Source organism: Manis pentadactyla, chromosome 15, assembly GCF_030020395.1.
Source record: "Manis pentadactyla isolate mManPen7 chromosome 15, mManPen7.hap1, whole genome shotgun sequence".
NCBI classification, from domain to species: Eukaryota; Metazoa; Chordata; class Mammalia; order Pholidota; family Manidae; genus Manis; species Manis pentadactyla.
Window position 1 is genome coordinate 5,744,751 of NC_080033.1, and position 14,682 is coordinate 5,759,432.

Genomic DNA, 14,682 nt, shown 5'->3' on the forward strand with positions numbered 1-14,682 from the left:
ACGCCCAGCATTTTGGGGGAAGTCGGTCATATATTCACTCATCCCCCAAACATTTATTTAGGGCCAACTGTTAACCAAGCACCAGGCTGGCATTCATCATTTCAGTGAAAAGACAGGAAGTTTGTAGAATTTCCAAGATCAACAAACAGATTTAAAAGATGATGGGCCTCAGAAGGGAGTGGCATGATGTATTTAATGCCATGAAGCAGAAGGGCCTGGAACCAAGATTACTTTATCCGTCAATATTAACATTTAAATTTGAAGGAGGGATTAAACAATTTCCAGGTAAGCAAAAGATGAGAGAATTTGCCTCCCACAAACCATCTCTGCAGTCTATTTTGGAGGGACTGCTATATATGGAAGTGTTCCTAAGGTTGAATAGCTGTCACCAGAGGTAATAAAACCACAGTGAAGAAAGTAGAACAGCTAATTACGAAGCAAATGCAAAATTAAATTAACTATCCTCAAAGTCAATCAAGGGATAGACAAAAAGTACAGAATCTGATACTTAATATATAAAGAATGAAGGAGGAAGAAAAAGGAGAAATAGAAAAGAACCTTTAGATTGTGTTTGTAACAGCATACTAAGTTAGTTAAGTTAGACTCTCAGATAGTAAGGAAAGTAACCTGGAACCTTTGGTAACCATGAATCTAAAGCCTGAAATGGCAATGAGTACATACCTATCGATAATCACCCTAAATGTAAATGAACTAAATGCATCAATCAAAAGACACAGAGTCATTGAATGGATAAAAAACAAGACCCATCTATATGCTGCTTACAAGAGACTCACCTTAAACCCAAAGACATGCACAGACTTAAACTCAAGGGACGGAAAAAGATATTTCATCCAAACAATAGGGAGAAAAAAGCAGGTGTTGCAGTGCTAGTATCAGACAAAATAGACTTCAAAACAAAGAAACAAGAGATAAACAAGGACATTACATAATGATAAAGGGCTCAGTCCAACAAGAGGATATAACCATTATAAATATATATGCACCCAACACAGGAGCACCAGCATATGTGAAACAAATACTAACAGAACTAAAGGAGGAAACAGAATGCAATGCATTCATTTTAGGAGACTTCAACACATAATTCACTCCAAAGGACAGATCCACCAGACAGAAAATAAGTAAGGACACAGAGGCACTGAACAACACACTAGAACAGATGGACCTAATAGACATCTACAGAACTCTACATCCAAAAGCAACAGGATACACATTCTTCTCAAGTGCACATGGAACATTCTCCAGAATAGACCACATACTAGGCCACAAAAAGAGCCTCAGTAAATTCCAAAAGACTGAAATCCTACCAACCAACTTTTCAGACCACAAAGGTATAAAACTAGAAATAAATTGTACAAAGAAAGCAAAAAGGCTCACAAACACATGGAGGCTTAACAACACGCTCTTAAATAGTCAATGGATCAATGACCAAATTAAAATGGAGATCCAGCAATATATGGAAATAAATGACAACAACAACACTAAGCCCCAGCTTCTGTGGGACGCAGCGAAAGCAGTCTTAAGAGGAAAGTATATAGCAATCCAGGCATATTTAAAGAAGGAAGAACAATCCCAAATGAATAGTCTAACGTCACAATTATCAAAATTGGAAAAAGAAGAACAAATGAGGCCTAAAGTCAGCAGAAGGAGAGGCATAATAAAGATCAGAGAAGAAATAAATAAAATTGAGAAGAATAAAACAATAGAAAAAAATCAATGAAACCAAGAGCTGGTTCTTTGAGAAAATAAACAAAATAGATAAGCCTCTAGCCAGACTTATTAAGAGAAAAAGAGAATCTACACACATCAACAGAATCAGAAATGAGAAAGGAAACATCACGGCGGACCCAACAGAATAACAAAGAATTATTAGAGAATACTATGAAAACCTATATGCTAAGAAGCTGGAAAACCTAGAAGAAATGGACAACTTCCTAGAAAAATACAACCTTCCAAGACTGACCCAGAAAGAAACAGGAAATCTAAACAGACCAATTACCAGCAATGAAATTGAAGTGGTAATCAAAAAGCTACCCAAGAACAAAACCCCCAGGCCAGATGGATTTACCTCAGAATTTCATCAGACATACAGAGAAGATATAATTCCCATTCTCCTTAAAGGTTTCCAAAAAATAGAAGAGGAGGGAATACTCCCAAACTCATTCTATGAAGCCAATATCACCCTAATACCAAAACCAGGCAAAGACCCCACCAAAAAAGGAAATTACAGACCAGTACCACTGATGAACGTAGATGCAAAAATACTCAACAAAATATTAGCAAACCAAATTCAAAAATATATCAAAAGGATCATACACCATGACCAAGTGGGATTCATTCCAGGGATGCAAGGATGGTGCAACATCCGAAAATCCATCAACATCATCCACCACATCAACAAGGACAAAAACCACAGGATCATCTCCATAGATGCTGAAAAAGCATTCGACAAAATTCAACATCCATTCATGATAAAAACTCTCAACAAAATGGGTATAGAGGGCAGGTACCTCAACATAATAAAGGCCATATATGATAAACCCACAGCCAACATCATACTGAACAGTGAGAAGCTGAAAGCTTTTCCTCTGAGATCGGGAACAAGACAGGGATGCCCACTCTCCCCACTGTTACTTAACATAGTACTGGAGGTCCTAGCCACGGCAATCAGACAAAACAAAGAAATGCAAGGAATCCAGATTGGTAAAGAAGAAGTTAAACTGTCACTATTTGCAGGTGACATGATATTGTACATAAAAAACCCTAAAGACTCCACTTCAAAACTACTAGAACTGATATCAGAATGCAGCAGAGTTGCAGGAAACAAAATTAACACAAAGAAATCTGTTGCTTTCCTATGCACTAACAATGAACTAATAGAAACAGAAATCAGGAAAACAATTCCATTCACAATTGTATCAAAAAGAATAAAATACTTAGGAATAAAACTTACCAAGGAAGTGAACGACTTATACCCTGAAAACTATGACACTCTTAAGAGAAATTAAAGGGGACACTAACAAATGGAAACTGATCCCATGCTCTTGGCTAGGAAGAATTAATATCGTCAAAATGGCCATCCTGCCCAAAGCAATACACAGATTTGATGCAATCCCTATCAAATTACCAACAGCATTCTTCAATGAACTAGAATAGTTCAAAAATTCATATGGAAACACCAAAGACTCCGAATAGCCAAAGCAATCCTGAGAAGGAAGAATAAAGTGGGGGGGATCTCGCTCCCCAACTTCAAGCTCTACTACAAAGCCACAGTAATCAAGACAGTTTGGTACTGGCACAAGAACATAGCCACAGACCAGTGGAACAGAATATAGACTCCAGATATTAATCCAAACATTTACGGTCAATTAATATACGATAAAGGAGCCATGAACATACAATGGGGAAATGACAGTCTCTTCAGCAGATGGTGCTGGCAAAACTGGACAGCTACATGTAAGAGAATGAAACTGGATCACTGTCTAACCCCATACACAAAAGTAAATTTGAAATGGATCAAAGACCTAAATGTAAGTCATGAAACCATAAAACTCTTAGAAAAAAACATAGGCAAAAACCTTTTAGACATAAACATGAGTGACCTCTTCTTGAACATATCTCCCCGAGCAAGGAAAACAACAGCAAACATGAACAAGCAGTACTATATCAAGCTGAAAAGCTTCTGTACAGCAAAGGACACCATCAATAGAACAAAAAGGCATCCTACAGTATGGGAGAATATATTCATAAATGACAGATCCGATAAAGGGTTGACATCCAAAATATATAAAGAGCTCACGCACCTCAACAAACAAAAAGCAAATAATCCAATTAAAAAATGGGCAGAGGAGCTGATCAGACAGTTCTCCAAAGAAGAAATTCAGATGGCCAACAGACACATGAAAAGATGCTCCACATCGCTGGTCATCAGAGAAATGTAAATTGAAACCACAATGAGATACCACCTCACACCAGTAAGGATCACCACCATCCAAAAGACAAACAATAACAAATGTTGGCGAGGTTGCAGAGAAAGGGGAACCCTCCCACACTGCTGGTGGGAATGTAAATTAGTTGAACCATTGTTGAAAGCAGTATGGAGGTTCCTCAAAATGCTCAAAATAGAAATACCATTTGACCCAGGAATTCCATTCCTAGGAATTTACCCTAAGAATGCAGCACTCCAGTTTGGAAAAGACAGATGCACCCCTATGTTTATCGCAGCACTATTTACAATGGCCAAGAAATGGAAGCAACCTAAGTGTCCATCAGTAGATGAATGGATAAAGAAGATGTGGTACATACACACAAGGGAATATTACTCAGCCATAAGAAAAAAACAGATCCTACCATTTGCAACAACATAGATGGAGCTAGAGGGTATTATGCTCAGTGAAATAAGCCAGGCAGAGAAAGACAAGTACCAAATGATTTCACTCATATGTGAAGATAAGAACAAAGAAAAACTGAAGGAACAAAATAGCAGCAGAATCACAGAACCCTAGAATGGACTAACGGTTACCAAAGGGAAAGGGACTGGGGAGGAAGGGTGGGAAGGGAGGGATAAGGGCGGGGAAAAAGTAAGGGGCCTTATGATTAGCATGTATAATGTGTGTTGGGGGGCACGGGGAGGGCTGTGCAGCACAGAGAAGACAAGTTAGTGATTCTACAGCATCTTACTATGCTGATGGACAGTGACTATGAAGGGGTTTGCGGGGGGACTTGGTGAAGGGGGGAGTCTAGTAACCATAATGTTTTTCATGTAATTGTAGATTAATGATAATAAAATGAATTTTAAAAAATACTTTAAACTATAAAAAAAAATGACGATGGGCCTCGAAGTTGAAAATATTATACATGTTATTTAATATAATAAGTTTGTGCTGAGAGATGAGGTCCCAGGTTAGGGAATGGAGGTGCCTCCGCCAGGCCCCTCCCTGATTCTTTACTTTTTCTGGGTGAGGGGGAGAGTTTCCTGTCCCTGATGATGGCTCCCACTTGCACCAGTCCAGTGGGTTTCTTACCCTGTCTTCTGATATCTTCTCTCCGTTCCTTTTAGAGTCTCTACCCTCCCCCTCCACCACACACACACACACACACACACACACTGCCCCCAACACACACACTCTGCATGTGTTCCTGGTGGGCTATCAATCACGAGGCCCCATTCTTCTAGGTGAGGGTAGGAGGGCCTGAGACACAAATGTGGCCAAGCACAGCACTTCATTCCCTTCGGCCAGAGACAAAAAGACACCCGGGGGGCCGGTATGTGATCCATAAAGGGCCAGTCAGATTCTTCCCTTGATATGTGAAAATTGGAAGAAAAAGGTTCTCTGTGCACTGGGCCTTGCTCAACTTGCACAAGGCAGCTGGGGCAAAAGGCTGCCATCTCTCCGAGTCTCAAGAAGGAGGCCCATTGCAGGAGGAGCACATGAAACTAACTCAGGAGGGAAGAGAAGATAAAAGATGGACGGGGAAGGGGAGGGCAGAGCCCAGAAGGCCAGGAGCAGGCTCATCATGACGGTCAGCACGGCTGAGAGACGGAAAAGAGGCGTCAGAGCAGAAGTGGCTGGTCTTCCTTTGGGAGCTCCTGGCACACGGTGGGGGCACATTCCGTGTCCTCTCTTGTTCCATCGGGAATTCATCTAGATCTTCTTGTTTATGTCATGGCACGGGGGCATATCCTGTCTGGGCTACTTTTGATGTTAGGGTCCTGTGCCCTTCATGAGAGACACGTGGAGTCTGAACAGGGACTCCAGCAAACTTTATGAAGTATGAAGGGACTTTCTAATGGCCCATTTCTTTGCATCTCCTCCTCATCATTAATGTGTATTAAACATATGCTACATGACAAAGAGTTCATTAATTCAACAATTACTAAATGTGCTAGATACGTCAGATGCATTTACTTTTGATGCATTATCTTTTTATCCTCACACGAAAACATTTACCCCACAGTACAGACAAGCAAACGGGGGGGTTCAAAAGACTAAGTCATTTTCCTAAGGTGGGATATAGGTTGCTGAATTTGAATCCAGGTCTGTGTCACTTCATACTTTAACTGCCTTATAACCAGAGAGTGTACTGCCTCCCATGCAGTCTGGGTGTTTAATCAGTACCCGTCCACGGCAAGAATTATTATCATCATTCCTCTCACAGAAGATAATTGTCCTGAGTCGGGCTCTGGGGGCCTCAGCCATTTTAGAGGAGTCAGAATAGGAGGACCCAAAGCCTGAACTTGCCAAGGGGACTCTGTTTGTGAAAGCACTGTTCAGCATGCCCCTGGCTCCAGAACAATGCTGGGATGACCCCTGCTGAGGGACCAAGGGTCACTGACAGGAGACGGAGGACAGAAGCTCACTGCATGCGCTCACCAAGAAAACACCACGTTCAAAGATGAAACGGCCACCATCACTGGAGCATCTATCTTGTCTCCTGGGCCTTCAAACATTAAATGTACACGTTTTAATACTACGGCTCCAACTGATGTTCTGTGTGAGATCACACACAGAGGAATCAGACTAATTTGAGATTATATGCCTGCTGTCCTTTCCTATGAAATGTCTCTTCCTATTTCTAATTAAACCTCTTCTTCTATGACAAATGCCAAGATGTCAAAATGATCCTTGTTAAGTATGAGAAATGCCAGGAACCTGGGATCATGGGGTGCTGTTTCCCCAAGCCCGGGTGAGCTCTGTTGTCAGTGCTGAATGTCAGGGATACATGTGCCCAAAGGTCAGGGAATTTGGGTTCCTCTGAATGAGAGGGAAGCAGGCTCCAGAGGCTGGACTGTTTGCACAGGAAGCTATCACATTAGTCCCTGCTGCCACCCATGGGTGGGTATGCAGAGAGCTGGTGTGAGGAGAGCAGTAGATCCATCCAGATCCATCCCTGATGCTGGGAATGAGATGACAAAGTCAGCACCCTGTGCTCCAGCCAGTGTGGTTGGTGAGAGGCCAGCAGGACAAGGTGCCCAAGGATGACACCAAGTCCCCATTTTGTCTTTTACAGCCAACTGACTCAGTAAAATAACTTTTATTGAGCACCCACTGTGTACACGGAGCAGTCAGGACTTTCACAGACTCTCCACTAGTCTTCAAAACAATATCAAAAAGTGGTTATTATTACCACGATGAGGATATGGGTGCGTTGAAAGTACTATTTGCTCAAGATCACACAGCCACGGTGAAGTAGAGTCAGGGTCTGAACTCAGATCGTTGTCGTTTCTCACTGTTGCGCTTCATCTCTGAGTCCTCTTTTCCTCTCTTAAAAAGTATGGATGGTAACCTCATGGGTGTGAGGGTCAGATGGAGAAGGAAGAGCATGGAGAACAGGCTTGGCCGCTGCAAAGATGCGGCAGGTGGGGGGTGGATGAGCGCGACTGTCACTTGTCGTTCCATCTGCCATTGGTTTCTGACATTGATGTCTGTGTAGCTACAATTAGGCGGCTGTTGATGGGCACCTATATAGGTCAGATGTCCTGTAAAATGCTCTATATTTCCCTTTCTATGAAGCAGAAGAATCACTGATTCTGGGCTTCCTTTCTGCCTCAAATGGCTAGGGAGACAAGAAGTCCATTCCATTGTTGGACAAAGAGCAGTCATTGTCACCATCCCCAGACTACATGAGGGAGGACATAGTTAATGGGAAAATCCGAATTTTGATGAGAAATTTTGATAAGAAAGACCTGGGACGTAGCATCTCCACCTTCTCATCACCAAATGAGACTCAATGTGACTCAGAACAGAATCATCCTTTTTTATCAAATCCAGATATCTCCATCCAACACAGAGTGATTTACAACACTTCATTCCAATCTCTCTGCGAGAGTGACTCCTGGCTTGGCTATCGGAGACCCTCCAAGCAGTTTCTCAGTTTTATACAAACGTCTGTGTCCCTTAAGCTCATGCACTCCATTGATTTATGTGAACAAGAACAGGGAGGATCATCCCGGCCATCTTCCACTGGACTGACCGAGTCACTGACAGTCTGATGCAGTGCTGTTTGGGGGCATCCTACACTCAAGTTGTCAGCCCACTCCAGGCAGAGGAGGTAGGAAGCCAGGCGCTTGAGTGAATCCAAGCAGTGGTGATTGTGTTTAACCGGCATGGGTATTCTGGGTCAGCAGTCATAGCAACTGATCCTAGGTGGATCCCCAAAGGGTCCCGTACATCCAAAACGGAGGGGAAGCGGACAAGGTTCACACACAGTGGCCATTTTTGATGGGCAAGATGGCACTGTGCAATTTTGAGTCTTATCACTTATACTTCAAATCAACCCGATGCATTCATGATTTCTCTGTATTCCTGATTCCAGTCTTTGTCTGACTCTGTGTTCCTCTGTCATCTCCTTTTTTATGCCTTTGTCACTCTGTCTCTCTGACGTTATGACTCCCAATTGTGAAGAGTCCAGGAACGAGTCGGACTTGGATTTTTACACTGCTCTTCCCCTTAGCAGTCTGTGATCTTGACATGTCTCTGAACGTCAGTTTCCCCATCTTTAAAATGGAGACAGTAATAATCATCTTGTTGAGTTGCCATGAGGATCAAAATGAAACAAAGTATATAAAGCAGACAACTCTGTTCCTGGCTCATAACAAGTGCTCAATAAATAAAGTGCTCCCCAGTGCCCTTTGCCCTCATGACAGATTAGAATTCCACCAATCTGTTGGCTTCCTTCTAGTGTGGCCTGCCCTCGGCCCATTTTCAGGTCAGCCAATGGAGCCAGAGCTGGCTGGAACCAGTTTTCATCTCATTGTCTTTATTCCAGCAGTTTCATGTGGCCTCTTGCTGTAAATCAGTCCCGGAAAATAAATGCCCCCAATCCATTAGGGCCTTTCCACAAGCCAATCTGAGCCACAAACCGGGCAAGGCTTGTTAATGGCCACTTAAATACAGTCCTGCATCCCAGCCTGGGGAGCCTCAGCCTCAAATCCTGCCGGTTCCTGTCCCAGACAAGCTCCACTGTGATAAGACTGCTGGTGGCAAAGGCCGAAGACAGACCCTTAAGGTTAGGGGAACCACGTACCCTGGTTTGCCTAGAACAGTCCCCTTCCCTGCTGCTGTCCTGGGGGAATTATTAGCAGTGCCCCTGCACTGTCAAGAGTTCCAGTTTGAAGGGGAACCTACAGAGAGCCTACAGAAACCAAGAGTAATAGTTGAAATAGCAATAGCTATCATTTTGACTCGGAGCCAGGCATCATCGAAAAGGTCTTTACGTCTGTATCTCATTTAAACTCCATTACCACACTCTGAAGGGAGGTGCTATTATTATCGCCATTTTATAGACCAGGAAACTGAGGTTTAGAGGAGTAAGCGGCACGTTCAAGATCACAGGGGCACTAATTGTGCCTCACTCGGATCCCTTTCCCTGGGCAGTGCACCCATCTTCCAGCTGCTCACAGTGCTGGCCACTTAAGGCTCAGTGGGGTCCCCTCGCCTCCCCGCTGGCCTCCTTCCAAGGGGAACTGCCGTCTGTCAAACAGAAGCCATCTCCACTTGAGAGGCTCCAGACCCCCACTCAGGAGGCAGCCCACAGCCCATAATTGGGAAGGGGGGACAGGGGCACAAAAGGCTCCCCGCATTGCTTGAAGGTCGGATCGACTCTGTGGTACAATTCATGCTCCAGGACTCCTGGTAGGACCCAGCTGAGACCACTAATTGGTGAGCTCCTGCCCCGCCCTGTCCTGCTTCCTGTGTCCCCATTCTTCTAAAAGCACCCCCCTAAAAAAGCATTGCTGTCTCAGGCTCTGTCTCCTGGGGAACAGACCCAACACATCCCATTAGCAAGTGGCAAAGCTGGGACTCATGCCTGGAAGGTCTCACTCTTCACCACTAGGCAGATGTGACATGATAGCGCCTATAGCATGTATATGATCAAAATGTGTCATAGAGGCATAAATACGACAATGCAAGAAGCCACAGCGACCACTTAGTCCCAGTCTCTCCCTTGCATCTGATCCCCTCAACACCATGAGCTTCATCCTATCGCTCCATTTTGTAATTGAGGCACAGAAAGCTTGCAGAGGTTGAGAGCGATGTCCACTGTGGTTATACTGATAGAAAGTGGTGGGGCTTGGGCTGACATCCAGCTCCATTTTTCTCCAAAAGCCACATGCTTTTTCCACGTGGTCACTTAAATCATTTGCTGTATAAATTGTTCAGTGGTTGGTGAAATGGGTCTGATGGTTCCCCCATCAAAGCTGATGCTCTTGGAACAATTTAGACAGAAGACTCTGCTAACCCCCCCACCCCACATGCTTCACAGTGGTCCGTCTTGAGCTGCATTTGACCATGCATTAGGGGAAAAGTCATATTACTTAGGTAATAGCCAGGGAATGCTTCCCTAAGCCAGCATAAAAAGATCAAAGGAGCCGTATTCATTGAAGAAAGGGAGGCAAGCAGGTTTACATGCCAGAGGGGTAAATCACATTCTTATGGCTTTTCCATGGAGGAAAATAAAAGGAAAACTGCAGAGCTTTAAGGAAAGACAGAACAGGACTCAAATCTAGATTCTATTATGTGTGTGATCTTTTTGGGAAATTAGTCAACACCTCCAAGCCTCAATTTGCTATGCCATAACACTTATCTCATTGGGCCATAAATGAAAGGGGGCAAATGAGGTAAATATGTATTTCCCCCCCTCTTCCATTTCTACAAAGTTTATAGAGTAACCATGTTGAACCCTCACTCCAGGTCTGAATGATACTAGTTCAGTTGGATTCTGTTTTATTTCCAAGCAAAAAGCATATTCTATTTAATGATAAAAGGTTTCTATTAGAAAAGAGAGAGCAGATAAAAGGGAGACCTTTATCCAGGAGGCTATCAGCTGATGCATAAAAATATGGAATGAGTCATGCTGGCTCCCAAGGCTACACTGACAGTCAGTGGGCACCTCTGGCCAGCCAGTCTCAGCCCAGTGGAGGAGGAAGAGCCCAGCGGGCAATCTTCACAAACCTATTCCAATCTCTTCTTGCAAAACCAATTAACTCTGCTTCCAGGTGGGAGGAATGAAAATCAGTCTGAGCCCTCTGCAATACCATATTCCAAATGCTTTCCCGTGCCCGCTTCGCTTTCTGAACAACCAGGGTGGAGGGTCTGCAGTGATTCCATTGGGTGCGTGCAGGTGTGTGTGTACAGCTCCTACGAAGGCTTATGTGTCTGGCTTTGGAAATCAATCTCCTGACCTTCATCTTGACATTTATTACTTCAAAATGCTTCAGTTCCTATCGGTATTTATGCAGTTAACATAAGGCTGGAGAACCCAGACCTATCCACAATACAAATGATACTCTTTTCTTTAAAAAGTAGCTTCACCACTTTCATTCTCTGAATATATACTCTGATGGAGCCCCAGAATCCAATCCTCAATTTGAATGGAGGGATTTATATATCTCTATATAAGGATATGTTAAACTATATATATTCTACATATAAGGAGAATTATCAATACATGGTTTAATTTACCTAAGCAAACATTCTTCCACCAGCGAGTAAAGAAAAATAATGACTCCACAATCCCCTCCCAAGCATCTTTCCTCAGTCCATTCATTCAGCAATCACTTGTTTAGGACATTTCATGTGCCAAGTACTGTGCTGGGCATTGGGGATTTATTGGTGAAAAGGGCAGGTGTGAGCTCTGCCTTCTGGGTCAGTTTGGTTCCCCCAGTTTGTTTCTGTTCAAACAATAACAGACCTGTATAGGATCCCCTAGTTTGCAAAAGCCTCTTCCCTTAACCTGAATTCCCCAGGGAGAGGCTCAAGGGTCTGTTTCGAGTCCAACCTGACCAGCCATGTACATGAGGAGCCGGCCAGAGATCAGCGCCTGCCTCTCTCGCCCGCTGCCTTGCAGTCTGGCAAATCAAACGTGCACCTGCTCTTGCCAGAAAGAGGAGGGGATCTCCTGGCATTTTTTCTTGCCTCTAGATCCATTCCCAGATTCCCGGTTTGGGGCGTGGAGGTCTAACCTGGGAACTGGTGATCTGGCTGCTGCTTTAGGGAGCAGAGTCTGTTGGGGGCTTCAAAACAGGGAGGTAAGGATAGGCCTGTCTCACTGTGCTGACAGCAAGTCCCCCATAGGAGCTCCCTGTGATGCTGGATGCAGAACTCAGTGCGGGGTCCAGTGAACCCCGGGGGTGAGCCCTCCCTCCCCAGAACTTCAGGGAAATGATCATATAGTGACAGCACACACACACACACACACACAGGCTTAAACACGCCAGAGGAATCCCAGCGGGGCAGGGAGGGGTGGGGAGTGAGCTCCTTCCGAGAAGCAGGAATTCTGAGAAGATTATCCCTGTTTTGTTTGTTTTTGTTTGTCCTCTTGGGAGAAACCCAGAAGATGCTAGTGGGGAAGAGGGAGCCTCGGCCTCACCCCGCCCCAGGCTCAGATGCTTGGTATGGCCACCCTGTCCCCATACAGGGCCACCTGGAGTTAAGTGTGCAGGAGCGGGGAGGAGGTACAGTCTCCCCAGCCCTGCCTCCCCGTCCCCGGCCTTACAAAGATCCAGGACCAAATCCTGGCCATGCCACTTAGTGGCGGCCGAGGGATCGTGGGCAGAGGACTCTCTCTCGGTCCTGCTTCCATCGCCTGTAACAGGGATAACGGTGGTACCTACTCACTGGGTCCCAGGAAGTATTAAATAGTATCACACACAGGAAACTCTAAAAACGACGTCCGTACGCAGGAAGCCGACAGTTAGGATTTTTTAACCATGTATGGTCAGACCCCCTCTCCTGGCAGCTGAGCTCTCCTACCCCACCGAGCGCTCTGTCGGCGCAACCTTCCAGACCTGGAGCGCCGGGCGCCACCGCCCACCGCTCTCCTCCGCGCGCAGGAGCTCGGTCCCCGCCCCCCCCCCCCCCCCGGTGCCCCTCGGATCCGGCTTGGGGAGGGCAACTGCCGGCTCTCAGTATCCTCCGCGCAGCACGGGCCGCGCGGAGACCGAGACGCCCGGAGGGCGCGGTGGGGTGGGGGCGCGCCCCCAGGCCCCTCCCAGGGCAGCGTGCCCGACGCGGCGCTGCCACCCCCCTACCCCCACCCCCTCCCCAGGCGCCGAACGCGCGGAAAATCGAGCAAGCGAGTAAGGCGCGGATACTGGACCAGGCTTTGACGCGGATCTTGAGCTCGCCGGCCTGCGGCTCGGGCATGGCCTTCCTGGTGACCCGCAGCTTGCTGAGCCCCCCGAAGCCGGCCAGCACCGCAGAGCGCATCTCCGGGGCGTCCCCGAGGCCGTGAGAGCCGCCGGCGCCGCCGCCCTCCGCCGGCTCCTTGCCTGCCTCCTTCTCGATCATTTGCTCCGTCCCCTCCGCCTTCTCCACGCCTTCCTTGGCCAAGGTGCGGGGGACGCGGGGCGCACGGGCTGCGGCGGCTGCGGCGCGGGTCTCCGGGCTCGCCTCCGGCGGGTTCCTCCCGTTGAATGTGGGATGCTCGGCGGTGCAATGGCTGCAACCTCCGCGAGCAGCGCGAGGGCCACAGCCTCCGCCGTAAAGCTGGCAAGAGCCGCGTCCCGCCTGCCCCACCCCTGCGCCCCACCTCTCTTCCCTGCCCGAGGGAAGCCGCAACTCCAGCTCCTGAACCAGCCTCAGGTCGGGCTTTGGATCGCAGCCCCAGAGCCCGTAGGTGGCCCAAGACTCCTGAATACAACGCGCAGGGAGGACGCCGTCTTTGCGGTGGGCGCTCTATTCGGTTATATACGGCGCGTGCTGGGCGCCTAGAAATGGACAGAGATGAACGCCTGGGCCTGGAGGACGCCTCCCGCGACCAGGCTGCCTCCTCTCCCCACCACATCTGCGGGGCAGGAGGGATAGACGGGAAATGCGGCCGGTCCCGCTGGAGGGCGGAGAGGTTGGGGAAGCGGGAAACTAGAAATCCCACTCACCGCCCTGAAGGGCCCAAGCCCAGGGTCTCGGCCTCGGGACCTCCAGGGTCAGCGGGGATGCTCGTCTCCCGGCGTCGTCAGCAGAGTCGGCCGTGGCTCATTCTCCCCACCCGCACCATCTAGGGCCACGGGAAAGAATCCCGTGCCAGAAGCCGGTCATGTTCTTGTTTTGACCCCCAGAAGATCAGTATGCACTCCCTCCCCAACACACACACACACACAGAGCAGTAAATGGCTTTTCTTTTTTTTTGGTTTTTGTTAAAGGATCCCTCTGAAAAGAGCTCGTAGGAAAACTTGGATTTTTTAAGGAGAAACGATGGGGGAAGTGCTGGTTTGCCCTGTTCAAGAAAGATACAGTTGAGGAGTGGTAGATATATACGCTAGTTCCGTGCGCAGCACAACTGCCAACCGCGGGGTCTTGGGCAATGCATTCAACCTTTCTGAGCCTCAACTCTCTCATCCATAAAGTGGGCACATTCTGTTTGTTTACTCACACTGTGCTGAGTGCTGGGTGAATGTGGCTTTCAGCGACACATGGTCCTTACCTTTAAGGAGCTCATCCCCAGAGCATGAGGCAGGAAGGCAGGACACAGCCAAGTAGAGGGGACTCAATGGATGGTTTAAGTGCCTCTTCTACCTCCATTCTCCCTGCTCCTCTCTGCTTTAAATGCCCTGGTCTTCTATTCCTCAAAAGCAGTATTGTGTTCCCTCGTACCCCCTGTTGTTCCGAGACCTGGGATCCATTCCACCTCCTTCATATGGTGTCATCTCCTACCCACTTTGAA

General features: G+C 46.9%; 1 protein-coding gene across 1 annotated transcript in view; it reads right to left on the reverse strand.

The window, feature by feature from the left end:
- LOC130681112 (uncharacterized) overlaps window positions 1–14,682 on the reverse strand; it is a 100,944-nt gene that overhangs the window by 68,151 nt on the left and 18,111 nt on the right. The window contains exon 3 of the mRNA XM_057493306.1: window positions 13,120–13,697. Within this exon, the coding sequence (XP_057349289.1) occupies window positions 13,120–13,697 (578 nt within the window). The remainder of the gene's footprint in view (window positions 1–13,119; window positions 13,698–14,682) is intronic.